We start from the raw sequence: 26,179 nt of genomic DNA on the forward strand, positions 1-26,179 counted from the left end.
AGGGAATTGACAGATCTGGGGGACACTAGACTTGGGATACATGGTTATTTTCTTGAAAGCAGAGGATCTTTGGGCACCTGGGTGGCTCAATGGGTTAAGTGTCAGACTCTTGATTTTGGCTCAGGTCATGATCTCAGGGTTGTGAGATCGAGCCTGTGTGGGTCTCTGAGCTCAGAGTGGAGTTTGCCTTAGAGTCACTTATCCCCATAAGAGCAAGTAATTTTTGTCAAGGATTTAATAAGTCTTTTTTTTTTTTTTTTTTTTTTTTGCCTTCTGTGTTGCAAGAAAAAAAAAGGGCATGTTTTACCATGTTTTTAAAAACAAATGACAGAATTTGCGAATGAAAGAATGTTTGTTTGGGTACTTTTTTTTAATCCATAAAATGGAAAAGCAGATTGACTTCCAGTGTCTATAGGCAGATCCTAATGAATATAACAGGATTGCCCTTCATCTTTAAGAAGCCCTCTAGGAATTTCTTCCTGAGCTGGCTTAGAAAGATATTTTTACCTTCACTATAGCTTCTTTCCTGTGGGCACATTTCTGGACAGCCGTGTGATACAGTGGAGTGGGACAGTGTCTGAATGGTGAATGGCTTGCATTCCTTGCAGACCTGGACTCTGCCTTGTTCACATGATACAGCTTTGTGCAGCTTCTCTCGTCTCCTTGGATCCTTCTTTGTCAGATGGTGGTTGGAACCTCTCAAATCGTGGAATTGTTGTGAGGATTACATGAGACTTTTTTTTTTTACTTAAAAATAGAAAACATATGCAAAATATACAATATTATGTAACTTTAATTTTAATATACAATATCTGTTATTGCATAAATACGTTTTATAAATAAGTATATAAATAAAAACATTTAGTATATTTATTAGTAAAAAGCCCAGCAGAGTTTCGCCAGCACTCTGGAGGCTCACCAAGTGATGTGTCCCAGCCTGCCTACCCGCACAATGGACTTTTTCCCTGCAGACTTATCATTGTGACCCTGAATGGGTTTTTAGAACCTATGTTTATCTCTGTATACAAGTGTATCTACAATTTTACTCTTAAATTCCAATAGAACATTCTATATGATCTCTCTTGAGACTCTTCTTAGCCTTGTAATGTGCCCTTCCAGTCCTGTAAATAACATTCTTTTCTCATATAACATGGCTACAATCTGTTGTTATAATAACTTATGCAGAAATAATATGTATCACAGAAGAAAATTCTACCGACATACAATGTATAAAAATAAATACAATTCCTCTTTAGCAAAGCTTCTCTAGTGTAAAACACACACACACACAAACAGTTTTGGAAGCTCACTGGATCACAGCATCCTGGTGTGTTGGGAAGCAGAGAAAAACTTGGCTTGTTAGAAGCAGATATATGCCTTTGATCATTCACTTCACAAGTCGTAGAGCATATTATAATGTTCTCCTCAGTGAATTAGACCCATCTTACCTTCCGTGGTAGAAATAATTTGCATGTCATACATTTATACACCTGCAATTCCCACTTAAGATCTCCCTATTGCTGGCTACTCGCAGCTACTCATACCACAATTATGCTTCTTGAATAACTAAAGTTTCTCACACTTGGAAAAAAAGGGGGATGGGAGGGCCAATTTGCATTTCTCGCCGATGTCACATTATCCTATTACCTTGTTCCTGCACCTGCTCTGTACAAACACAATTGTGATTCGGTCCTAATGGCCAATTATCATTAGCTGATGTGAGCTTTTGTCAGACAGCCCTGAGGGGCTCACCACACCATGGATCCCAGCCCTAAAAGGATAACATCCATGAGTATCAACCACAGTCTATTTCAAGACTTAAATGGCAGAAATCTGCCAATATAGATGAAAGGTAAGAACCTGTGCATCCTATTTTTGCCCCTGTTCTCTTTACCCCCAGCAGCTCTGCTCGAAATGGCAGGCAAGGTTTCTGTGTCCCATGCCTGTATCTGGATAACCCTTCTGGGTTGTGTTGCATGATGCCATATGTTTCTGTCCCAAAATAGTGCTGAGGGTCCTTCTGAAGGAAAACCATCTAGCAGCTCTCTGCGTGTCAGTGGGATGGTTGGAAAAGGAAAAGTATGCTTTGCAGTTTAACATATTTTGGCTCCGATTTTTAACTGGCAAAGTGCTAATTGTGTAACCTGGGAAATTTATTTAATCTTACCCAGCTTCTGTTTCCTGAAGCATAAGATGGAAATAATAGTTTCATTTTATGGTGTTGGCATGATAGCTAAATAAAGGGATAGATAATATTCAAATACATACACGAAAACGTCCCTCATACACATTTGTCATTATTGTATTAATCTTCATAGGTTAGATTAATCTCCAGCTCAGAACAGCACAAGTTCATTTCTCGTACTGCATGGCCTTGTGGGTTGGCAGGTAGGTTCTGCTCACTTCAGAACACAAAAGAAAGCAGCTGCTATCTCGAACTTCAGCTCATCACTCATAGGTTACAATTGGCCACCTGGTTCTATCCGTTACCCTCAAGGGGAGTTAGATGTATAAATTGCAATCCTATCATGTACCTGAAGATAGTAAATCAGAAATATATGGAGAATAATACGAATGCCCACCCACAATATCTATCTTACAAAAATGAGTCAGTTCTCATTAACAATACAGTGTGGAAATCCTTCCAAACCAATTTGTTAAGATAAAACTCATTATTTTTAGTGGCATCATGCTTTAAATATACTGTAATTTATGCAACCGTTTCCTTATCAGTGGACTTTTTTTTTTACTTTATTGCAATATTAACACACTTAATGTCATCTCTGTGTTCAGGTGCTTCTATAAGATAAATATCCTGAAGTGTCTAAATCACCAAAATCAACCTGTTTCTAAGAAGAAACATAAGGTTGTGTTTATACGGCTATAAATCTCATTTAATATGGGATTTATGATTTGGAACAAAATGTAAAGAAATGGACTACTTTGGAACATCAGACTTCTTAGTTACTAATCTTTAACAATTCTTGGGGTGCCTCAGTAGGTTAAGCATCTGCCTTCGGCTTAAGTCATGATCTCATTGTCCTGGAATCCAGTCTGGAGTCAGGCTCCCTGCTCAACAAAGAGTCTGTTTATCCCTCTGCCCCTCTCCACCCAACTCATGCATTTTCTCTCTCAAATAAATAAAATCTTAAAAAAAAAAAATTCCCAACCTCTACTTATTGTATCCTCTGTCTTCCCCTGGACATGAACAGAAATACCTGATCCCAAATTTTAAAATGTAGACTGAGAGCCTTCCTTGGGTATCAGCAATATAGACTGTAAAGGTGCTTGACCTAACAAGACCTAACAGAAAATGCCCTACCAGACTACTCTTTCCATCCCAGCAACAAAGATTAGAGTCCTTCTAACCTCATGGCGAAGTTCCTCTTCTTTGGACTTGAGAACTAGACCACTCCAGTCCTCTTCCCATCCATGGCAATGCAAAAAAAGAGAAAGAAACATTTCTGGATGACACTGCCATCAAGCTATAGGAGTACATGCCTGACAGTTGTCCTTCAAATCACCTCTTTCGCCACCTGTTTTGTCTAAATGCTTCCAATCTTCCTTTCTCATCGGGTTGCTATCTGCTAAGTGTTTGTAGAACAATTTGCACAGAACAACCCCTTAGTAAGCATAATTACCATAAGCCTAGAAGGAAAATTGCTCTCTATTCAGTTTTAGAAGAAGAAGAAGAAGAAAAAAAGCAAACCCTTAGCTAAGACAAAACAAAAATCCCACAAACACACACACAAAACTACTCACACCATTTAGATGTCTCAACTATATTTTTAAGAATTCAAGTTCTAAAAACAGACACATGAAATTGTTTCTTCAAAGCAACTGTCCACCGACTGCTCTCTGGTTCTTATACCAAAACCTGCCAGGTTAGGTTAAGAAATAATAAGAGAGGGACGCCTGAGTTGCTCAGTTGTTGAGTGCTTTTCTTCGGCTCAGGGTGTGATTCTGGAATCCCGAGATCGAGTCCCACCCACATCAGGCTCCCCATGAGGAGCCTGCTCTCCCTCTGCCTATATCTCTGCCTCTCTCTCTGCGTCTCTCATGAATAAATAAATAAAATCTTAAGAAACAAATAATAAGGGAAAAGCTAAGGCCAGAAGGAATTTTGCAATAGGCTCCTAAACACATTTTCAAGAACATGATGGGAGACACTCATCTTTTAGGAGAATAAAAGTTTGCCAGTCATGCAGCTGCTTACTAATGTTTATGGGAGTGACATTCAAAATCTTAATAACTAGATTTTCAAGTGTCAGAAAGGATACTCAACCTACTAGAACAGATGCCAGCCATAGTGATGCCTACAGCTGTACCAGTGCACGGGGCTGGTAGGAGCTCTACTAAACGTCACTGTGTTGTCTGAAGAATTTTCACTGGCCTCCCACAGCCAGCTCTGCTTCTGTCTCCTTGCTCAGCATACAAATGCATTATACTAAATATAAAAAAGCCTGGAAGCTGTGTTCGCTTCTTAATGAAAGTCTACTTCCATTCCATTCCATACTTCCATCCCGGCATCTGCAAACACAGGAACACACATGCACACGCACACACACACACACACACACACACAGGAGTGGCAGTAGTGGAGTGCAGTTCTATGTCGTAACCGCTTAGAAGTCATTTTTAACACTGTTCTTAAGTTTGTATTTTGTAGATGAGCTTATGGTTCTGGTTTTAACATGGGACACATTTAGATCAAACTTAGAACAAAATGGCTATGTTTCTGAAATTAGAAATATAACATACTGCTAATATTTAGAGAGTGGATTTTCTATGGCTGCTGTCACAAATTACCACAAAGTTGGTGGCTTAAAACAACAGATCCTTATCCTTCCACGGTTCTGGGGACTGTAAGTCCAAATTTAAGGTATGGGCTGGGCCATGACCCGCCCCCCCCCCCCAAGAAGTTCTTTGGGAGATTCCACTCCTTGCCTTCATCTAGCTTCTAGTGACTGTGGCATTTCTTGTGGCTACCCCACTCCAGGCTCTGACCTCAGTTTTTACATTGCCTTTTCCTGTCCTACCTGTGTCTCCTTGTCACTGTGTGTCTCTCTTCGGTGTGTCTTTCATGAGGACACTTGTCATTGGATTCAGGGATCCAGGATGATCTTTTCATTACAAGATCCTTAACTTCCAGGGCACCTGGGTGGCTCTGTTGATTAAGTGTCTGACTCTTGATTTCAGCTCAGGTCCTGATCTCAGGGCTGTGAGATGGAACCCTGTGTTGGGTTCTGCGCTGAGTGTGGAGCCTGTTTAAGATTCTCTCTCCCTCTCTTCTCTGCCCACCCCCAACTTGAACACACATGCTCTTTTTAAAAAAAATTATTTATTTATTCATCAGAGACATAGAGAGAAAGAGACAGCAGAGACACAGGCAGAGGGAGGAGCAGGCTCCATGCAGGGAGCCCGATGTGGTGAAGTGGGACTTGATCCTGGGTCTCCAGGATCACACCCTGGGCCAAAGGCAGGTGCTAAACCACTGAGCCACCCAGGGATCCCCCACATGCTCCCTCTCTTAAAAAAAAAAAAGTCTTAAGCTCATTATATCTGTAAAGAACCTTTTTCCAAATAAAGACATATTCATGTATTCCAGGGATTTGACATGGATATATACCTTTTGGAGGGCCACCATTCAATTTGCTTCAGGGATGCTAGGAAGAGAAAGCAGACAGTTTCCTAGCTGGCTTAGTCGGTAGAGCATAAGACTTTTGATCTTGGAGTTGTAAGTTCAAGCCTCATGTTGGGTATAGAGATTACATAAAAATAAATATAAAAAAAAGACGGGGGGGGAATGTAATGGGTCGCTTGAGTATAAATTGAAGAGAAAAATGGTGAGGAAGAAAAAAATTTAATCTTTCTGTGCATCAAATATGTGTAGTGATATTTACTTAAGCTCATGTCTCTTTGAATGGCTCCACTGCTTTGCCTTCTTTTGACATTAATATTTTGTATTTCTAGTCTATCTTTCTCATAAGAGTTAAAGCACTTTGTGAGTATTTCCAAATTTCTATTCTTTGATTTTAACTTCCGCTAAGCCTAATAACTGTTGAGCTTTAAAAGGAGGTTGGCCAGAGACAAGCAGAAAGCACAACAAAATCTGAGCTCCAAGTTGATCACACTCGGTTTCTCACATTTGACCTTGGGGAATTTTAAGGTTTATAGTTACCTTCATGTCATCATAATGGTGGTATCTTCTAGAAAGCCCAATTTTCACATGCTGCCTTTCTGGGTATAACACTCCTGTCGGGCTAGGAATCATCATAGATCCCCACCTACCTACCCCATCACCATGAATTCCACTTAGCCTGTGACCTTGCAGGTTCTCCACGCGGCCACCACCTCTGCCACCACCCCTCTACCCCCCAATACCTCAAGCTGACTTTCCCAGGGAAGTCTTGCTTCACCTGCTCCATCTTTTCCACATTATTCTGCAGAATTCCCTTTTCACATGGCTCCCACTCAGATATTAAATGCCTATTTCTCCCTGGCTGCTCTGAGCTATAAATTTGCACATGTTTCAGCTGGGTGGGTTCTGTTTCTCTTTCTAAAATATTTTATTTATTTGTTTGTTGTTTATTGAGAGAGAGAGAGAGAGAGAGAGGAGAGGGGCAGAAGAAGAAAGAGAATCTCAAGCAGACTTCCCATTGAGTGCAGAGCCCTGACTCGGGGCTCGATCACACGACCTTGAAATCATGACCGGAGCTGAAATCAAGAGTTAGCCACTTAATTGACTGAGCCATCTGGGAGCCCCAGTCCTCTTGGTCTTATAGGTCCTTCGTTGAGTGTATCTTCTCTCCTATTAAATTTTAACCTCTGTGAGATCAGGGGTCCTGTTATTTACTTTGGAAGCAGAATGTATTCCACCGGTAGGCAATTAATAGTATTTTGGGGCCGATGCCCCTGGGATGCTTCTCAAACCTTACTGTGCCTCCAAATCACCTGGAAGTCTTGCTAATATGCAGGTTCTGGGGTAGAGCTTGAGAGGCTGCATGTCCCCCCAAGCTCCCAGGTGATCAGGATTAGCTGTTTTGTGCAATTGTACTTTATGAGTAGAGGTCTTAGGGTCCCAAACAAGTTTCAAGGAGAGGATCTACAAATTAAGTGTATCCTAAAGAAGAGATGGGACCAAGATTGCCATGTAGATAAGTGACGCTGAGAGGGACCCCAGGAGAGTTTTTCCCACTTGGATCATCTGAGTAAGAATCCCACGCAAGCTCCATGGGCCCTGCGTTGAGAACCTCTGTTTTAGGTGGCATAATGTTCTGCACTGTCTTTCCTTTCAATGTTTCCCTCCTTCCTTGTCCTTTTTTTTTTTTTAAAGATTTTATTTATTTATTCATGAGAGACAGAGAGAGAGAGAGAGAGAGAGAGAGGCAGAGACACAGGCAGAAGGAGAAGCAGGCTCCATGCAGGGAGCCTGACCTGGGACTTGATCCTGGATCTCCAGGATCACACCCTGGGCTGAAGGCGGTGTTAAACTGCTGAGCCACTGGGCTGCCCCCCTCCTTCCTTTTCAAATTAAAAAATCCCACGAAAAAAAGCTTTTTCTCGAGAATGCTCTCAGATGACAGGTTTCTTTCATTATCCACGCAGGGAGATGATTATTCATAGCCACAATAACGCTGGGCCATAATTGCAAGGATCATAATTAACAGGTGTGTCTTCTGGGATGACACAAACCCAGACTCCATATAAGGTATCTTGTGGCCTTGGGAGCTATAGGGACATTATAGTAATGGGTATCAGAGGAAGGCTTTGCTGAAGTAGTATTCCGGGTAGATAGGGCTTCTCAGCTTCCCAGCTCCACCTGAGATGCTAAAATCCCAACGTCCTTTAAGACCAGCATGGTCTAACAGAACTTTTAGGGATGATGGAAATGTTCCGCCCCGTGCACTAATACAGTAGCCACTGGGTACATGTGACTATGGGGCATGTGACCGGTGGCTGGTACAACCAGGGGACTGAGATTTAATTTTATTTAATTTTAATCAATTTAAGTATAAACAGCCACAGGTGGCCAGTTAGAAGCTGCAAACTCGAGAAAAGCAGTTTAAGGAGATGGATCGCCAATGAAAGGAATAGCACTCAGAGGTCTACCTTAGTCTTTTTAATTTGAATAAAGAGCCCCCATAACTGCGTGGCATCGCCTTTAATATTTGAGCCCAAGCTGGTGGTTGTGTCTCTGTGCTATGCTGCTTGGCCAATTAAAATAGAGGCCCCCAGGGATCCCTGGGTGGCGCAGCGGTTTGGCGCCTGCCTTTGGCCCAGGGCACGATCCTGGAGACCCAGGATCGAATCCCACATCAGGCTCCCAGTGCATGGAGCCTGCTTCTCCCTCTGCCTATGTTTCTGCCTCTCTCTCTCTCTCTCTCTCTCTCTCTGTGACTATCATAAAAAAAAAAAAAAAAAAAAAAAAACCTTAAAAAAAAAATAGAGGCCCCCAGAGCCTGTAGGTCTGGTTTAGTGTTCAGTGAGTGCATAAAAGATTGCAATGGGCTTAGGACCGTATGGGGTTTATGCAGGTCTCCTGTTCTGACCTGTGAGGCATGCAGCATAGGTGGGAAAGGCGTGCAATTTTAAAAAGCCATTTAAGAAGAGATGTGTCTTTTTCTTTTCTTTTCTTTTCTTTTCTTTTTTTTCTTTTCTTTTCTTTTCTTTTCTTTTCTTTTTTTCTTTTCTTTTCTTTTCTTTTCTTTTCTTTCTTTTCTTTTCTTTTCTTTTCTTTCTTTTCTTTTCTTTTTTCTTTTCTTTCTTTTTTTCTTCCAGGAAGTAGTTAAGTGAAATGGTTTGGGAGAGGGATCTGAGCATTTGAAAAAGAGGGTAATGAATGTTTCCCTATACCACAGTGTGGTAAATTCTATCATATACTCCACCAGCATAAGAAACGGGGCCTCTGCTATAAGATAAGGCTTATAATTAGCCAGGGACCTAGTGACATGAATCTGACATGAGAAGATACAAGTGAGATTTACCTGTGGCTGGTTTGGCTGGTAACCTAGGTGAGAAGGGGGGGGTCCCTAAAGGCCCAATGGACACCAGGAGAGACTGGTGTCATTAAAGGGCACTGGACACTTGAGGCCCCTAACCACTCAATGAAGAAAAAACTGAATGTGCTGATTTCGTCAGAATATCTTGCAGTTGAGAAGTGGTATCAATGATGGAGCAGTACAACTGCAATGATCAGAAGCTTATTATAACACAGCAATTTAATATCCCCAGGGGAGTGCTGACACTTTTACCTGGGAGGGGAACCCTACGTGCAGTTTGCCCTATTGGAGGAGAGACAAGCAGTGACTTGCACTTCATGGAAGAATCAGTCACAGGGTATTATGACATTAACTTTAGGGAAGTTCCTAGAAACAATAGCAGTGATAGTGCATCCTTTAACACTATTTTAGTGGGCTAGGACAAAAAAGAGAAAGGTCGTGGCTCATAAGGAATGAGGTGTGGTGGGAAGACAGAGGCCGGATTTATACACCCCTGGCTGTAAGCACCTGTTTTCACCACTTATGCTTTGCATCAAGGTCACCCCAAGGGAGCTTGTTAACGCTACAGATTCCCGGCCCTACACTTACCCACTAAACCAGAATCCCAGTGCTTTGGTTCCCCCACACACACCCCTATTTTTTAAATAAGCACCCACGGTGGGTGGTTAGGATTTGAGGCTTCTCCAAGCCTTAGTTCTCTGAAAGGTGATGTAGGATTCACAGTATCTGAGTCCAGACTACTGTAATAGAGTGTGACTTATTTATTTTTTTTAAAGTGCACAACAACAACAACAAAAAGGGCTCAGCTTGTAGCTGTTATTACCATGGAGCCCTGGGTCTGCCTTACTTAAGGCACTGTTCTGTCTTTGGAGATCTCAGTAGATGTCATTCGCCTGGCTGAGCCTTAGCCACCGTGCTCAGACAGCTGGGGAACCTTCAGCCGCGTTAGCTGGGATCCCGGAGCCGCAAGTTGTTGTTCCTGAGGATTGATAAAAGCAGCCTTTTCTCTCTGTTCCTTGTTCTTCTTAAGTTTTAAGGACACCGGTGGAGGAAGCGCCCCCCCCCTTCTCCTCCCTGAAGGTGGGGGAGTTTCTACAGAGGGTGACAAGATCAGTTGTGTCCTAACAGGTTGCCAGGTGCAGGGAAAAGTCCAGGGGTGTGGGCAGGACCCCCCAGAGGAGGGTCCTGGGCTCTGGCCCCCGGGGAGGCGCGGGCAGCAGCAGGGCTGGAGCGCAGCAGCCGCCTTCGGTGTGGCACATCTTGCTTTCGTTTGGCAGAGGGCGGCTGGAAGGAAAGGGGGAGGAGGGGGAGGCTGGCATCGCGCCCCGGAGCTCGGAGGAGTGAGGGTGCAAGTCGCCGGTGCTGGGATCTGCGGAGGGTGGGGCTGCCCGCGGGAGGCGGTGCCCGCGAGGCCGCGTCCCAGGTGGGACCGGGGCGCCTCCCGGAACCCTCCTGCGGCCGCGGGGCTCCCACTGGCTCGGCGGCGAGGTCGAGCCCCTCTCGGCGCCTTCCCCGGCCCGCCCCGCGGCGGTCGCGATGCCGTAGGGACGCGGGTGCGGGGGGCCGGGGGCCGGGGGCCGCGGCGGGGCGGGCGCGGGGGCGGGGGCGGGGGCGCCGGGGCCGGATGGCCGAGCCCACGCGCGCCGCGGAGCCGGGGAGGTTCGCGCCCCGCTCGCCGCGCTGCAGGGAGGGCGCGGTGCCAGCCGCGAGCGCCCGGAGACCCAGAAAGAAAGCTTTTTATTTGCTGAAGATGAAGCCCCTGAAGGAGCCCGCCCCCAACAACAACGTGTCCTTTGTGATCCATTGTCAACTAGGCAAGGAGATCAAACACATTTGCAGCAACTGCAGCCGGGGGGAGGACGCCCGGGACGGTGAGTGCCGGGGCCCGACGGGGCGGCGGCGAGCGCTGGGGGGCGGGGGGGCAGGGCCCAGTTTGGGGGCGCAGCCGGCGTGTCTGCCTGGAGAACTGCGGAGCGCTTGGCGGAGCGCTGCCCTGACCCGAGCCGGACCGCAGCCGAGCACAGACACCGATGCATGGATGGATGGATGCATGGATGGATGCACGGATGGATGGATGCATGGATGGATGGATGGATGCATGGATGTCTTTGCTCCTTCCAGGGAGGGGTTTGCAACAGTTAAATGGGAAGCTCTGGGATTTTCTCCCGCGAAGGTGGGGTTTGGGGGTGATGGGTGGCTGTCAGGGGGGTAGCATCACTCGCCTTAGAAAGCTGGTGACACCTGCTCGCCTAGCTTTCCGGGCTTCTTAGCTCTTCTCCCTCGCATCCTTGCATTAGGATAGGGCTCTGCTGGGCTGCGTTACAGATGTGCGGCTCGGGTGGGTGCACTTTGGGGAGGCGGTTCGGCCTCGGCCCCGGCGCCCCGAGACTTGTGGAGTTGGTGAATGATGTCTGTTTGGAGTAAAACATGGCTGTGATTTTTTGGGGGGGGCGGGGGGAAGCGGGGGAGCGCACGCAGCTGCTGCCCCTCCTGGAATGGTGCCTAATGGGCCCAAATGTGGGAGGTGGGGGAGGGGCTTGCAGCGGCTTCCAGGTGAGCCTGGGAGTGTGTGAACCCCGGAGCTCCCCCCACCCACACCGCCCCCAGATGGGATCTGAAGGGAGGTGGTGACAGGGCGCCGGGCTGCCGGCCACTCTGGGCTCAAGGAGCCAAGACCGAGGAGGGACCGCTCGGCGCGGTCCAGGCTGAAGCCTCTGCAGATGTGGAGGCGACGGTGCATTTCGCTGGAGCCTCCGGGCGGCTCCGAAGCAGCTCCCACAGCCCACTCGCGAGGGCCACTGAAGGTCGCAGAAAAGTTTCAGGCAGCAGATTTTGCAGAGAAAGCATCAGCTCCCGGCCAGCCGGAAGCTCCTGGCTCCAGCACTCACCCGCTCCTGGCCCGGCTGACACTCACCTGCGCCTGGCCTGGCTGACACTCACACCTGCTCGGGCAGGCAGCCTTTCCTACCAACCAGGCGGGTTGAGCTTGTTCCCTTTGGAAGAACAGGTCTTGCTTAGGATCCCTCTATTCACTGTCTGCCTCTGAAGTGCAGAGTAATGAAGTGACGGTGGCTTGGCTAATGTCTTCGCAAAATTAGAGTCCTGCCCGCGTAAATTATACTTTTCTTTGATTAAACTGTAAGAGAGGCTATGGAGGATGACACTAGGCATCCAGGAGGAAAACTGGAGCCACAGTCGAGCACACCAGTGCTGCTCCTGCTCCATGTGGGGGAGGACATCCTTTTATGAGAAGCGAACGCTACCCGGCATGTGTTGGGTTCTTTGGTTACTGTATAAACTGATGACACTTCTGGAATATAAATGGATGAACAGAATGATGCAAAGCCAGACTTTTACCATATACTGTAACAGAGCATGGGATGCGGGCTAAAATTGTTAAGATATTTATTTGACAGAGGACAGGGCAGGAGAGGGGGAAGCAGGCTCCCCACTGAGCAGGGAGCCCAAGGTGAGACTCTCTCCCAGGACCCTGAGATCATGACCTGAGCGGAAGGCAGACCTTTACCAACTGAGCCACCCAGGCGTCCCTAAAATATTTATGAATGAATCACTCTGTTGACCGAATTGCTCCCCAAATTGGCTGCTTCCACAACCTTGGGGATTTATTTAAATTAAGACTTGTAAATGTTGCTCCAGTAGGGAAAGGTCTATTTCTGCACTCAAGATTGTGGTTCCATACGTAGTTATACACACTGTCATGGGTAAATGTGTCGGTGTACACGGTCAGCGGCGGCAGGCATGTATTTTAGCCTATAGCACAGATCTCTGCTTGTAACCTGCATCATCTCTACGGTCCCAGATGCTCTGGAATGTCTTAAGGAGCTACCCATGGATGTTGGCCTGTCTTCTGATACGACTAAAGGATTTAATTCAAAGGGAGACCTCGTACGGTGGTGCCCACACTGCTAATCCTGCCTTCCTCGTGTGCGGTGCGCTCCCTTTAGTCTGTAAAATAGAATGAGGTCAAGTGTTTAACCCTTCTACTTTTACTGCCAGAGCCCAAAGCTGTACCGTCAAAGGAAAGGAAGTTCAAATTTCCTTTCCTGCAAAGATTAACCTTGCCTGATGGTTTGTCAGGAGTGAATGTTCTGTTAGATAAGTTCTCCGGACGCTATTTTCAATTTGACTTCTCTTTTCTGTATGCCAGGAGAGCCAGCTACTTGGAAGGAAATGTGTAGTGAAGATTGTAGGCACGCAGGCAGATTTGGTAGGGCTCCATAGAGGAGGAGGTTTCTTGCTTTGTGTTCAGCACCATAAATGTGTCTGGTTTCTCACTCAGCATTGAAGAGGCCATTTAGTGGCAACCAAGGAAAATTTTGGTCCAGCTGGAAAGCCTTCACTTGAGATTTTACATTAGCAGAATTTTACAGAGGCCTTGCCCACTCTCTCTTTCTCAATTTCTTTATATATAAAGATAACAGTTATTTTAAACAGATTTAAAAGCAAATTTTAGTAACTAGCAGTTTAAAGGCAACCCATAACTAAAAGTATTTGGCTAATAGAGAACACACTTTAAAAGGAAAAAAGTATTCCTAGCTAGTTGAACATTTATTAAAGGTGAAATTACATTTTAGCAATTGCCATTTTACTTAAGAGTGTCAAAAAAAAAAAAAAAGTTCCTGGTATCCACTAGCTAGTATTAAAGATGCTTTGCGGGATCCCTGGGTGGCGCAGCGGTTTAGCACCTGCCTTTGGCCCGGGGCGTGATCCTGGAGACCCGGGATCGAATCCCACATCGGGCTCCCGGTGCATGGAGCCTGCTTCTCCCTCTACCTATGGCTCTGCCGCTCTCTCTCTCTCTCCCTGTGTGACTATTATAAATAAATTTAAAAAAAAATAAATATGTTCTTCTCTAGGATTTTGATGGAATCTTGTCTCACATTTAGATCTTTCATCCATTTTGAGTTTATCTTTGTGTATGGTGAAAGAGAGTGGTCTAGTTTCATTCTTCTGCATGTGGATGTCCAATTTTCCCAGCACCATTTATTGAAGAGACTGTCTTTCTTCCAATGGATAGTCTTTCCTCCTTTATAGAATATTAGTTGACCTATAAAGTTCAGGGTCCACTTCTGGGTTCTCTATTCTGTTCCACTGATCTATGTGTCTGTTTTTGTGCCAGTACCACACTGTCTTGATGACCACAGCTTTGTAGTACAACCTGAAATCTGGCATTGTGATGCCCCCAGATATGGTTTTCTTTTTTAAAATTCCCCTGGCTATTCGGGGTCTTTTCTGATTCCACATAAAGAAGATGTGGTTTATGTATACAATGGAATATTACTCAGCTATTAGAAATGACAAATACCCACCATTTGCTTCAACGTGGATGGAACTGGAGGGTATTATGGTGAGTGAAGTAAGTCAGTCGGAGAAGGACAAACATTATATGTTCTCATTCATTTGGGGAATATAAATAATAGTGAAAGGGAATATAAGGGAAGGGAGAAGAAATGTGTGGGAAATATCAGAAAGGGAGACAGAACGTAAAGACTGCTAACTCTGGGAAACGAACTAGGGGTGGTAGAAGGGGAGGAGGGCGGGGGGTGGGAGTGAATGGGTGACGGGTACTGGGGGTTATTCTGTATGTTAGTAAATTGAACACCAATAAAAAATTTTAAAAAATTAAAAAATAAATAAATAAATAAATAAAGATGCTTTGCTTCAAGTAATCATCTGTTTTGAAAAAGTTGGAGAATACAATTCACCATTAATGCTCAAAGATAGGTTTGCTTCTTTCATTTTTGCTGTTTCGGTTACAATACTGAAGCCATTTTCAGATAAAGAAACAAGCTTCCATAGCATTTTGGTGCTAATGGCCAAATACACAGAGCACATACAGGGTAGAATAAAGATTCAGACCCCTATCTTTGAAATCAAGGTGCTCTCTACTATGCCATCAAACTGTTTTTTTCTTAAAGTGTCACCCACACTGAATGTAGAAAGTTAGGTGCTATGGTGTGTGTATGCATGTGTGATATACAGGTGCAGTCTTTTTTTTTTTTAAGATTTTATTTATTCATAAGAGACGCAGAGAGAGACATAGGCAGAGGGAGAGAAGCAGACTTACTGCAAGGAGCCTGATGTGGGACTCGATCCCTGGACCCCAGGATTACGACCTGAGCCAAAGGCAGACGACACTCAACCACTGAGCCACCGAGGTGCCATCTTAATAGACCAGGTTTATTGGGATATGGAATTAGAAGGAATTACAGAATTTTTTAGTACACTTAAATTTTTTTTAAAGGTTTTTGATTTACTTATTCATGAGAGACACACAGAGAGAGACAGAGACACAGGCAGAGGGAGAAGCAGGCTCCATGCTGGGAGCCCGATGTGGGACTCGATCTCAGAACTCCAGGATCACGCCCTGGGCCAACGGCAGATGCTCAACCGCTGAGCCACCCAGGCGTCCCTCGCTTAAGTTTCTTTTATCTGCCTTATCTACCTGACAGAGAAGCTGGAACTGGTGAGGAACAGAGGGAGAAAAACTTTTAGCCAAGTGAATTAGAAGTAATGTACATTGTATGGCCACAAGAAATATGGCTAAATCATCACTGGACTTACATTGGTAGTCAATACAAGAATATGATTTAGTTTACAAGTAAAAAATCAACTTCAGGGAGGAATCTATCCCAGAAGGCAAGGGATTTCTGGAATATAATTTGACACATATTTTCTATTCTCATTTGAATTCCTTTTAAATCTATTAAGAGTGAAGGATTATCACAGGAATTACAACATCATTAATCATTCCTAGGATGTCATTTCAAGTAAATTTAATAGAAACAAGACATTTTAAACACTTTAGTAATATTTTAAACAGATTTAAAACCAAATTTAGTAACTTGCAGTTTAAAGGCATACTTTACAAGTAATCAAATGATAGATTTAGAAAGAAGATCTATTGATCACAGCTGCTACTCAATGCCTTTCACGTGTGATTAATCAATATTTCAAGGTGGCCTTCGTTTTACTAAATATAATTTCTATTCAAATATTCATACAGAGATTCCCGAATCCATTGACTCACTAGACACATTTCCAAATTTCGTCTGAGGGATTGCAAATACCGTGTTTTCTCGTGAATTCTAATACGAACTTTTAGAGTGACAATGATTTGTCATAGTACTTCCCGTTACTGGCTACAGGGTTCATTCTGCAAGACAGCCTTTTGGAAGAGAACGCCTTTTGGGTTTCTGTGGGTCAAATCCTTCATTTTGCAGAAGAGAAGATTGAGGTGCATCATGATTATGTGAGCAGTCCTTCATGCCCCAAACACCACGTGGTGTCAGGGCTAACAGACCCTGTTCCTTCATGAAGGAAGTAGTTCCCAGTAGCAGTCTAAGACTGGTTACTGGCTACTCCACTCACTAGCTGAGTGACTGCAGGATACGACAGAAGTAACTTCTGTATGGAATTGTGTGGATTAAATGAGATAATTGGTACAAAGCGTGTAGTGTGGTGCCCAGCAAGAGAAGGTGCTCGAGAAATGCTAGCTGTGATTATCATCATCTGTATTGTTACTACCGAGTCCAGTTGTGTCTTGGGTTTTTCCTCCTGTTCTCCTGTGCTGCTTGGCCTCTTCCTTGAATTGGGTCCAAAGTGAAACCACCCATTTCTACTCTCTATTTAACGGGGCAAACCTACATTTTTAATAAGGCAAGTGAAGGTGAGACTGCAGAAGAGCCCCTTCAGCATTGCACAAGTCAACAGTATTTTGTTATTATTGTTGTTGTAGTCGTTTTAAAGCTTTAATGGTGGGGTGCCTGGGTGGCTGAGTCGGTTAAGCCTCTGCCTCCAGCTCAGGTCATGATCCCAGGGTCCTGGGATCAAGCCCCACGTTGGGCTCCCTGCTCAGTGAGGAGCCTGCTTCCCCTCTCCCTCTGCCTGCAACTCTGCTTGTGTTCTCTCTCTCTGTCTTTCCCTCTCTCTCTCTTTCTCTCAAGCTCTCTTTCTGTCAAATAAATAAATAAATAAAATCTTTAAAAAATAAATAAAGCTTTAACGTCATGACCAGTAGGTTCTAGGTAAAAGGGCTCATGTGTATATCTAAATTTACAATGACTAGGCATTTTGTGGTTCATCGAGTAATCAAAAAAATGGTCAAGAGGAGAACCAGTTGTTTCTCTGGGAGGAAGGCCAAGAGCTGAAGGAAGTAGTAGCTAGAGAATTTTATCGGCAGGGGTCTGATGGACCCCTCAGTCAAAGGGACAGCTCTGGAAGACTTGGGGATACAGGTTGGAAACTGCTTCCTTGAGGTCAAGAGAGCCTAGGACATGCTCTGACTTGAGTGGAGTGTAGAGGTTGTGTGTAACCCATGTGACCCTGGGAAGAAAGCACCTGTTGCAGCAGTAGGGAGAAGAGGTATGGAAGGGTTCAGCAGGATGTTGGGACTAGTGTACAGAGAGGAAAATCCTAAAGCAGTTGGGCTCTTACATTCTGTTAGAGTATCCTGTACTCAAACAATGAAGTTGTTGATTCATTCTCTTACAATTGTTTATCAAATCAGCAGCTTGAGTGTGTAGGGTCCCCTCGGCTTAGGGGTAGATATCAACAGGTACAACAGCCCATTGTTACCCTCGAACAGTCTGAACTCTAGTGAGAGCAGCAGGAGGTAAACTGCTGAATCACCAGAGGAAGCCATAAACTGTGTGAGTAAAGCAGGAGGGCTTCCTAGAGGAGGTGATATTTGAAATGGGACATAACAGAGGAGTCCTTTCGGGAAGGGAAAAAACCACACACAAGCGATTGAAGCTGTCAGAGAGCATAGCTTGTTCGGGAAAGGGGAGAAGTTTAGTGGGTAGAATTTGTGAAACGTCAAGGGGCGGGTGGAAATGACCTGACTTAGTTTGGAAATATATGCTGGGGAAATTCATTTTCTTCCGGCAATATGTTTGTGAAGCATTTTTTATGTGCCATGTCCAGTATTAGGAATATAAAAATCGGTAAGACCTTATGGTCTCTGCCCTCAGATACCTGATGAAGCAGTAGGGGGAGGGAGGTAGACAAATGCGCATGCAGAAGTTTTAAAAATGTTTGAGAGAGAAAGGTATTGTTTTAGGGGCAGAAAGTGGAGAGTGGTCAGTCCCACCTTGGGTCTGAGGGAGGTCAGGAAAATTCTGGTACAGTTTATGGAGTTTGGATTCCATCACTGGAATCCAGGATCACTGAGGGCTGCATGGGACTTTTTTGTTTGCTTTAAAGAGTCTGTCTATTTATCTCTCTTTATCTACTTATATATCCATTTAATTATCTACTTACTTATCTATTTATCTATCTATCTAGAGTAAATGCAAGCAGGGGGAGAGAGAGAATCTCAAGCAGACTCCACACTAACCACAGAGCCAGACTCAGGGCTCAATCCACAACCCTGAGATCATGACCGGAGCTGAAGCCAAGGGTCAGATACTTAATCTGCTGAGCCACCCAGGTGCCTCTGCACAGGAGTTTTTAAGCAGAGGTGGTGTGACCGAGTTACCTTTCTAAAACTATGATATGGAGAATGGTACACAAACACAGAAATAGAAAAGGATAACAGGCCACTCTGAATTTATCATCCCCATTGCCCCACTCCTGTATTATGTCGAAGCACATACGAGTGGGTTTTTATGATGCTGTTGCTGGCAGTGCCTAGGCAAGGACCAGACAAGAGAAAGGGCCCTAATGCCACAGCCACTCATAGTTCCAGACTTTGAGCAGTCTAACAATGTCAAAAGACCAAGATTCTGTGATTCTGTTACAGATTCCTAAAAAGCCCCAGGAACACCAGCAATTCAAAGTCCATTGGCCTTATTTTTAGCAAAGCTTGGAACTTATATGTGATTTTCCTAATAATTTCCCCTTCCATTTTAATATCTTCTGATGCTTTACAGATGACATCTATAAATATTCACTTCGTTTAGGAGAAGAGAGGCTAAAAATATTTGTAAAATCTATAGCCTGAAATATACCCACGTGTCTAAAGGAGATAAAAAGGACTAATGCAGAAGATAAATACGTAAAACTGTATTGGTGGGGGGAGGGCTCAATACTTGTTTACTAGCCCCAAACATTTGTTTCTGCAGTTTGCTAATTCATGTGAATGGTAAAAACTTCTAGGGCTTCAGTAGGTGTAGAGAGTTTTTGATTTGGTTTTATTGAGAGAGCAAACATGTGCGTACCAGTGGGGAAGGGGCAGAGAGAAAGAATCTTAAGCAGGCTCTTGCTTGGTGTGGAACCCAACACAGGGCTCGATCTCACAACCGTGGGACCATGACCTGTGCTAAAATCAAGAGTCAGTCACTTAACCCACTGAGCCACCCCGGTGCCCCACGTGTTCAGAGTTTTAAGCCCTGTCTGAAAGGAGGGGGCATGATGAGCCAGTTAGAAGTTGCCTCTGATGGCTCCAAGCTCTGTGCCAACTAGGCTTTGTGATGAAATCATTGTTGCAGTCAGAGGGCCTGGGGGCAGAGAAGGGATGAGCTCCCCTTCAACCAGAAGGTCAGTAGGGGGGAAACAGCCAAAGGGGTGGAAGTTGCAGAGTTCTGGGTAAGGGAACAAGGAGCTAAGCAAGAATCCGGTAGTTGGGTTAGAAACAAATGAACAGTAGAGACAACTCAGCTGGAATGCTCGCCATAGACCAGCTGGAAGAAACCATGTGATGGTGGCTTTTGAAGCTGTATTCTTTTCTACATCTGAGGCCAGAGGAAAGCTAGAACACGGAAATTCATGTATTCACATAACAGGCATTGATGGTGGCCGTGAACTTGACATGCGAAATAGGTAAGGGATGAGTTTCTGCTCTGGGGGAAACTTGCAAGGGACGTTGCTATGTGGAAGTAGGCTAAGGATGCTACGGGCACACAGGTGGGACATCGGCTTCTTGAGAGTGAAGGGCACCAACGTCATATGAAGGGAGATGGCACTTGAGCTGAATTGCGGTGGGTGAATAGCATTGGTCTGGCAGAGATGCCGAGGGAAAGAGTCTCTCCGGCAGGACCACGAGCAGAGATAGAAGAAAGGTTAAGAGGTCCAAGGACAGGACATCAGTTGTAGACCGCTCAGGGCAAGGGGCTGTCTCACCTCTGCTCTTCACCGCTGTATCTCTAGTACCTAGAACAGTGCGCGGATACGAGGCACTTAAAAATGTGTTCAACCTAAGAATATACATGTTAATTTATTAATTTTTATCTATTCTATAAATATATATTTACCTATTCAAGTGACTGCAGGGACAGAAGTTTGCTATGACCAGAGTGGAGCACGCACACCTGGGGAGGTGAGACTGGACCTGGAGAAATGGGTAGAGGTCCATAATGAAGGGCTCTTGGCTACCATGCCAAGGAGCTGGGATATGTGCTGTGATGGGATGCAAGAGGCTTTGGAGGATTTCAACAGCTTAAAATTTGTTATTTTTCCTTTTATTTATTTTTTTTAAAGAGTGAGAAGTGGGGAGGGGCAGAAAGAGGAGAAGGAGGAGAGAGAATCTTAAGCAGGCTTTCTGCCCAGCATGGAGTCTGACTCAGGGCTTGATCTCAGGACCCTGAGATCATGACCTGAGCTGAAGTCAAATCGGTTACTTAACCAACTGAGCTACCCAGGCACCCCTTAAAATTTTTTTTATATTTACTTTTTGAAAAATTTCAAGCCATAATTGACAAAACAATTGTAAGATATCTAAAGTGCGTGTTGTGATGATGTGGTATATGTATACATTGTGAAGGGAGTCGCACCATCTAGTTAATTAACACATCATCACTCTCCGTATTTACCTTTGTTTTATCAGAACATTTAAGTTCTACTCTTCTTAGTAAATTTCAGGTTTTTTTACAGCACTAGGTTATCAACTGTGGTCACAGGTTTACATTAGCTCCCCAGACCTTATGGTCATCTTCTAGCTGAGAGTTAGTACCTTTTTACCAACCTCTCCTTATGCCCCTCCCTCCACCCACAGTCCGTGGCTACCACTTTTCTGTCCTGTTTCTATCAATTTCACTTTTTAAATTTTTTTTATAAGATTGTATTTGTTCATTGGAGAGAGAGCACCCATGAGAGTAGGGAGAGGGAGAAGCAGACTCCTGGCTGAGCAGGGAGCCTGACTCAGGGCTCGATCCCAGGACCCTGAGATCATGACCTGAGCCAAAGGCAGACGCTTAACCTACTGAACTACACACAACTTTGCTTTTTAAAAAGCAAGTTGCTACCTAGAAGTGATCCCATGCAGTATTTTTCTTTCTTTGCCTGCTGTATTTCACTTAGCATATTGCTGTCAAGATATATGTATGTTGGGCAGCCCTGGTGGCGCAGCAGTTTGGTGCCACTTGCAGCCCAGGGTGTGATCCTGGAGACCTGAGATCGAGTCCCGCTTCGGGCTCCCCGCATGGAGCCTGCTTCTCCCTCTGCCTGTGTCTCTCCCTCTCTCTCTCTATGAATAAATAAATAATTAAAAAAAAAAAGATATATGTATGTTGTTACAAATGGCAGGGTATCCTCCTTTCTCTTGGCTGAATAATAGTCCAATGTATATATACCACATCTTTATCCATTCATCCTTTGATAGACAGGTTGGTTCCACCCCATGGCTATCATGAATAATTCTGCAGTGAACATGGATGTGCAAATATCTCCTGAATATCCTGTCTATATTTCCTTTAGACATATACCCAGAAGTGGATAGCTGGATCATATGGTAATTCTATTTTTAATTTATTGAGGAACCTCCCTACTGTTTTTTCTGTAATAGCTGCGTAAGTTTAAATTCCCACCGACAGTACACAAGGGTTCTCTTTTCTCCAGATTCTCGCCAACACTTGTTACTTCTTTGCTTGCTTACTTAAGATAATAGCCATTCTAGCAGGGGTGAGGTGATCACTCATTGTGGTTTGGGTTTGCGTTGTCCTAATAATGAGTGATGTATGTGGGTTTTTTTTTTAAGATTTTATTTATTTATTCATGAGAGACACAGGGAGAAAGGCAGAGACACAGGCAGAGGGAGAAGCAGGCTCCCTGAATGCAGCCCGATGCGGGACTCGATCCCAGACCCCAGGATCATGCCCTGAGCCAAAGGCAGATGCTCAACTGCTGAGCCACCCAGGTGTCCCATAATGAGTGATGTTGAACACCTTTTTATGTACCCGTTGACCATTTGTAGTCTTCCTTGGAAAAATGTCTATTCAAATTCTCTGCCTATTTTTAAATTAGATTATTTGCTTTTTGACCATTGAGTTGTATGAATTCTTATATATTTTGGATATTAACCCCTCATTGGATATATGATTTGCAAATATTTTCTCCCATTTCATAGACTGACTTTTTGTTTAATTGATGGCTTCCTTTGCTGTGCAGAAGCTTTTTGTTTGTTTTGTTTTTTCTAGTTTGATATAGTCCCAATAGTTTATTTTCACTTGTTTTTTTGCTTTTGATGTTGAATCCAAAAAAAAAAAAAAATCACTGCCAAGATCCATGTCAAGGAACTATTTCTTATCTTTTCTTCTGGGAGTTTTATGGTTTTAGGACTTAGACTCAAGTCTTTAATGCATTTTTGAGTTGATTTTTGTGTGAGGTATAAGACTATGATCCAATTTCATCCTTTTGCATGTGGCTGTCCAGTTTTCTCAACACCATTTCTTGAAAAGATGAATACCTTCCTCTGTCGAATATTCTTGGCTCCTTTGTCATAATTAATTGACCATATATGTGGATTTTTTTTTCTGGGCTCACTATTCTGTTCTATTGATCTGTATATCCGCTTTTGTGCCAGTACCATACAGTTTTGATTACCATAGCTTTGTAATATAGTTTGAAACCAGGAAGTATGATTCCTCTTGCCATTTTTTTTCTCTTGCTATTGTTTTGTTGTTGATTTTTACAGGTTTATTTATTTTAGAGACAGAGAGAGAGAGAGAGAGTGGGAGTAGGGGCAGAGAGGGGAGAGAGACACTCCTCAAGCAGATTCCCCACTGAGTGTGGAGCCCAACATGGGGCTTGATCCCAGGACCTTAAGATCATGACCTGAGCTGAAATCAAGAGTTAAGTGCTTAACTGACTGAGCCACCCAGGCGCCTTGTCTCCTGCCATTTCTTTTCTTTTCTTTTCTTTTCTTTTCTTTTCTTTTCTTTTCTTTTCTTTCTTTTCTTTTCTTTTCTTTCTTTTCTTTTCTTTTCTTTTTTCTTCTCCTGCCATTTCTTAAGAATGCTTTGGTTATTTGGTGTCTTTTGTGGTTCCATATAAATTTGAGGATTTTTCCCCATGTCTATGGAAGACGTTATTGGGGTTTCAGTTGCTTTATTGAGATGGAATCTGCACATTGTACAATTCATCCATTTAAAGTGTATAATTCAGTGGGTCTTAGTATATTCACAGAGTTGTGTATCCATCACCAGAATGAATGTTAGACCATTTTCATTACCAGAAAAAGAAACTCTGCCCACCCCGTCTTCAAGCCTATCCCTGCAATCCTATCCTCCACTAACCACCAATATACTGTTTGTTTCTGTAGACTTCCCTAGTCCGTACATTTCATATAAATGGAATCCTGCAGTATTTGGTCCCATGCCTGTCTTCTTTCACTTAGCATAATATTTTCAAGGTTTTTTTTCGACAATGTAGTGTCGGTATTTCATTTCTCTCTATTGCTAAATCATTGTGTGAATGTGACACATTGTGCTTCTCCATTAAGTAGTTGATGGACGTTTAGGTCTCTACTTTTTGTCTGTATTATGAATAATACGGCTGTGAGCATTCATGTGCAAGTTCTAGTGTAGATGTAATTCTCATTTCTCCTGGGTGTGTACCTAGAAATAGAATTGCTAGATCATACAGTTATGCTGTTTAACCCTCTGAGAACTGTCAAGCTCTTTTTTCAAAGGGGCTGTACCTTGTACCTTTTCAAAGGGGCTGTACCTTGTACCTTCCCACGAGCAATGACTCTATGAAGGTCCCATTTCTCTATATCCTTTCTAATACTTGTTACCTGTGTTTTTAATTATAGCTTCCCTAGAGGATTTTTAAAAAAGAAAACGAGAAGGTTCTGAGCTGGTGGTCAAGAAGAGAGTTCCCCATTTAGGGAAGCCAATAAGATTTTTTTTTTTTTTTTAAGAAAGCCGAGACACCTTACATGTATATATATTACACTTTGTAATTGGCACATGTTCTTTGCTTGTGATCATCACAACAACCTTTTCAGGTTGGAATTACTCTTTGAGAGTGTTAGAGAAGAGGGAACAGAGAACCAGAGCAAACACGGCTTCCTGCATGTCACAAGCTGTTGCTGCTGTACCCAGACTGTCCCTCTGGTGCCACCACCTCAGCCATGTTGGCTGCTTCTGAGATGTGAACCTCTGAGAAGAGACTAGTTATTTTGGTCAATGAAATTCAGCTTCTTAGAGTGATTAATTAAATGGGGAAATGATTCTATCAGGAAAATCTGGGCAAAAACCAACACCCATAGCCAACTGTCAATTCCTTGAAAAGGACAAGAAGAGATTATGTGGTGGAAAGTGTTTGCTTAGCATTAGGAAGCGTTGGGGACTTGGGTCACCTTCATCCTGCGTTTTTTCCACTTGTAAAATGAATTTACTTCTCTTCTCTGAAGACATTGTTGAGATGCATGAAAACCCAGCTTGATCAGAGGTTGGTAAGCTTCTGCTCATGAGCCCTCTGCCTGTTTTTTTTGTAAGGTTGAAAAGGTTTTGTTTGTTTTATGATTTCAAAAGGCTGGCCAAAATCAAAAAAAGACTAATATTTATTTAGTGACACAGACACTTAGGTGAAATTCAAATGTTAGTGTTAATAAATAAAGTTTTATTGGCACACAGCCATGCACAATCATTTATGTACTGACCATGGCAGCAGCTGCAGAGCTGAATACTTGCAACAGAGACCGGTAAAGCCTAAAATATTTCTTCTCTGACTCTCATCAGAAAAAGTTTGCTGACCCCTCACTACATCAAAGTTCCTGTGATGAGAAGTTGCCACTCCTAAGCATCTCAGCACCATATCTGAATTAGAATCCAGGGGGATCCTATCATGTCTGTGACGCTCACCTGAACTGCACTTCTGGTCTTATCAAGGGCTACTTGACATTCTAGAGTGTCCAGAGGGACAGATTTAAAGTGAAAATCTGCCTAAAAAGAAACAACTTGTGGGAATTGGGTTTGTGGATTATCTTTGCTCCCCACCCCTACCCTGACCTTTGTGTGGGCTTCAGGCTGGCACATTTTACAAAGGGAATGGATTTCAAATCCCCACCTAAGAGCTCACCATCTTGACTATTATTGTTTCGGCATGAACTTTAGAATAATCGCTTCTGCTATTTTGGCACATGGAGATTTGCCTCCACAGTAATTATTTTGCAACCCACAAAAGTAATTATAAAATCAAATAATTATCCTCTAAACAAGCTGTAACTGCAGCCATGGTTCTTTGGGGGGAGGGGACTTCCCATTCTTTAATTTTCATTTTTAGGGGTGCCACATTCTGCTTCCCTTATCCCCCCCCCCTTACCTCTGTTCTTGTGTTATTTCCAGTATGATACCAATCTATAGTGAAGCAGCAGCTCCTTTTGATGGAAGCTCTTCAAAACAATAGCCCTGCTCCAAGATTATGAGTAGGACAGAAGAGCAATCAAGAAAAGGGAAAAGCGAAGCCTGATTTAATTCTTCAGGTGATAGGAAATAAAATTGCAAAAGGGAAGATCAGCCTACCAGACTACATTACGGGTTGGCTTGAATTATTGAGAGCTGCACTGTAGTGAGGCCTCCAGAATCTGAAGGTGTTCTCAGTAAGGGTTGGCACCAGTACTTCCTGGCACAAAGGGAGGAATGAAATCTGCCACACAGTTAGCGACCATCCGTCGCTGACAGACTGGGCACAAATCAGAATTAGATTATTTCCTGAGAGACTTAAAAGTCTGTTTATGGGTGTTTGTCTGACATGTGCCGCAGACACTGTACATAACATATATTTATGTGTTTGGAAATTGGCACCTGTCTGATAAACTGAATTACTTGCCTATAATGAAACAGATCCTAGTGACCGAGACCATCACAGATCTGCTACACATTCAAGAATAGCCCTCTGCAAATGTCAGTAACTCACTAATTTATAACTTTCTTTGCCAGACCACTGAAAAAGTCAAACATGCCACAGCCGGGAACTCATCCCCCAAATGAACACAT

General features: G+C 43.7%; 1 protein-coding gene across 10 annotated transcripts in view; it reads left to right on the forward strand.

The window, feature by feature from the left end:
* The window catches only part of PHACTR1 (phosphatase and actin regulator 1), a 558,131-nt gene that overhangs the window by 292,109 nt on the left and 239,843 nt on the right, over positions 1-26,179 (forward strand). For 2 of the 10 annotated variants that reach the window (XM_025444334.3, XM_025444332.3), the window contains exon 1: positions 19,509-19,784. The exons of 7 other annotated variants lie outside the window; for them this stretch is intronic. Coding sequence is in view for 2 of the 3 variants with exons in the window: in XM_025444332.3 (XP_025300117.1) it covers positions 19,754-19,784 (31 nt within the window). In the remaining variant the exon portion in view is untranslated. Of the gene's footprint in view, positions 1-10,618; positions 10,874-19,508; positions 19,785-26,179 lie in introns of those variants that run through there. One more of the 10 variants, XM_025444329.3, reaches the window with a different exon arrangement.

Source organism: Canis lupus, chromosome 35 (genome assembly GCF_003254725.2).
Source record: "Canis lupus dingo isolate Sandy chromosome 35, ASM325472v2, whole genome shotgun sequence".
Lineage (NCBI taxonomy): Eukaryota > Metazoa > Chordata > Mammalia > Carnivora > Canidae > Canis > Canis lupus.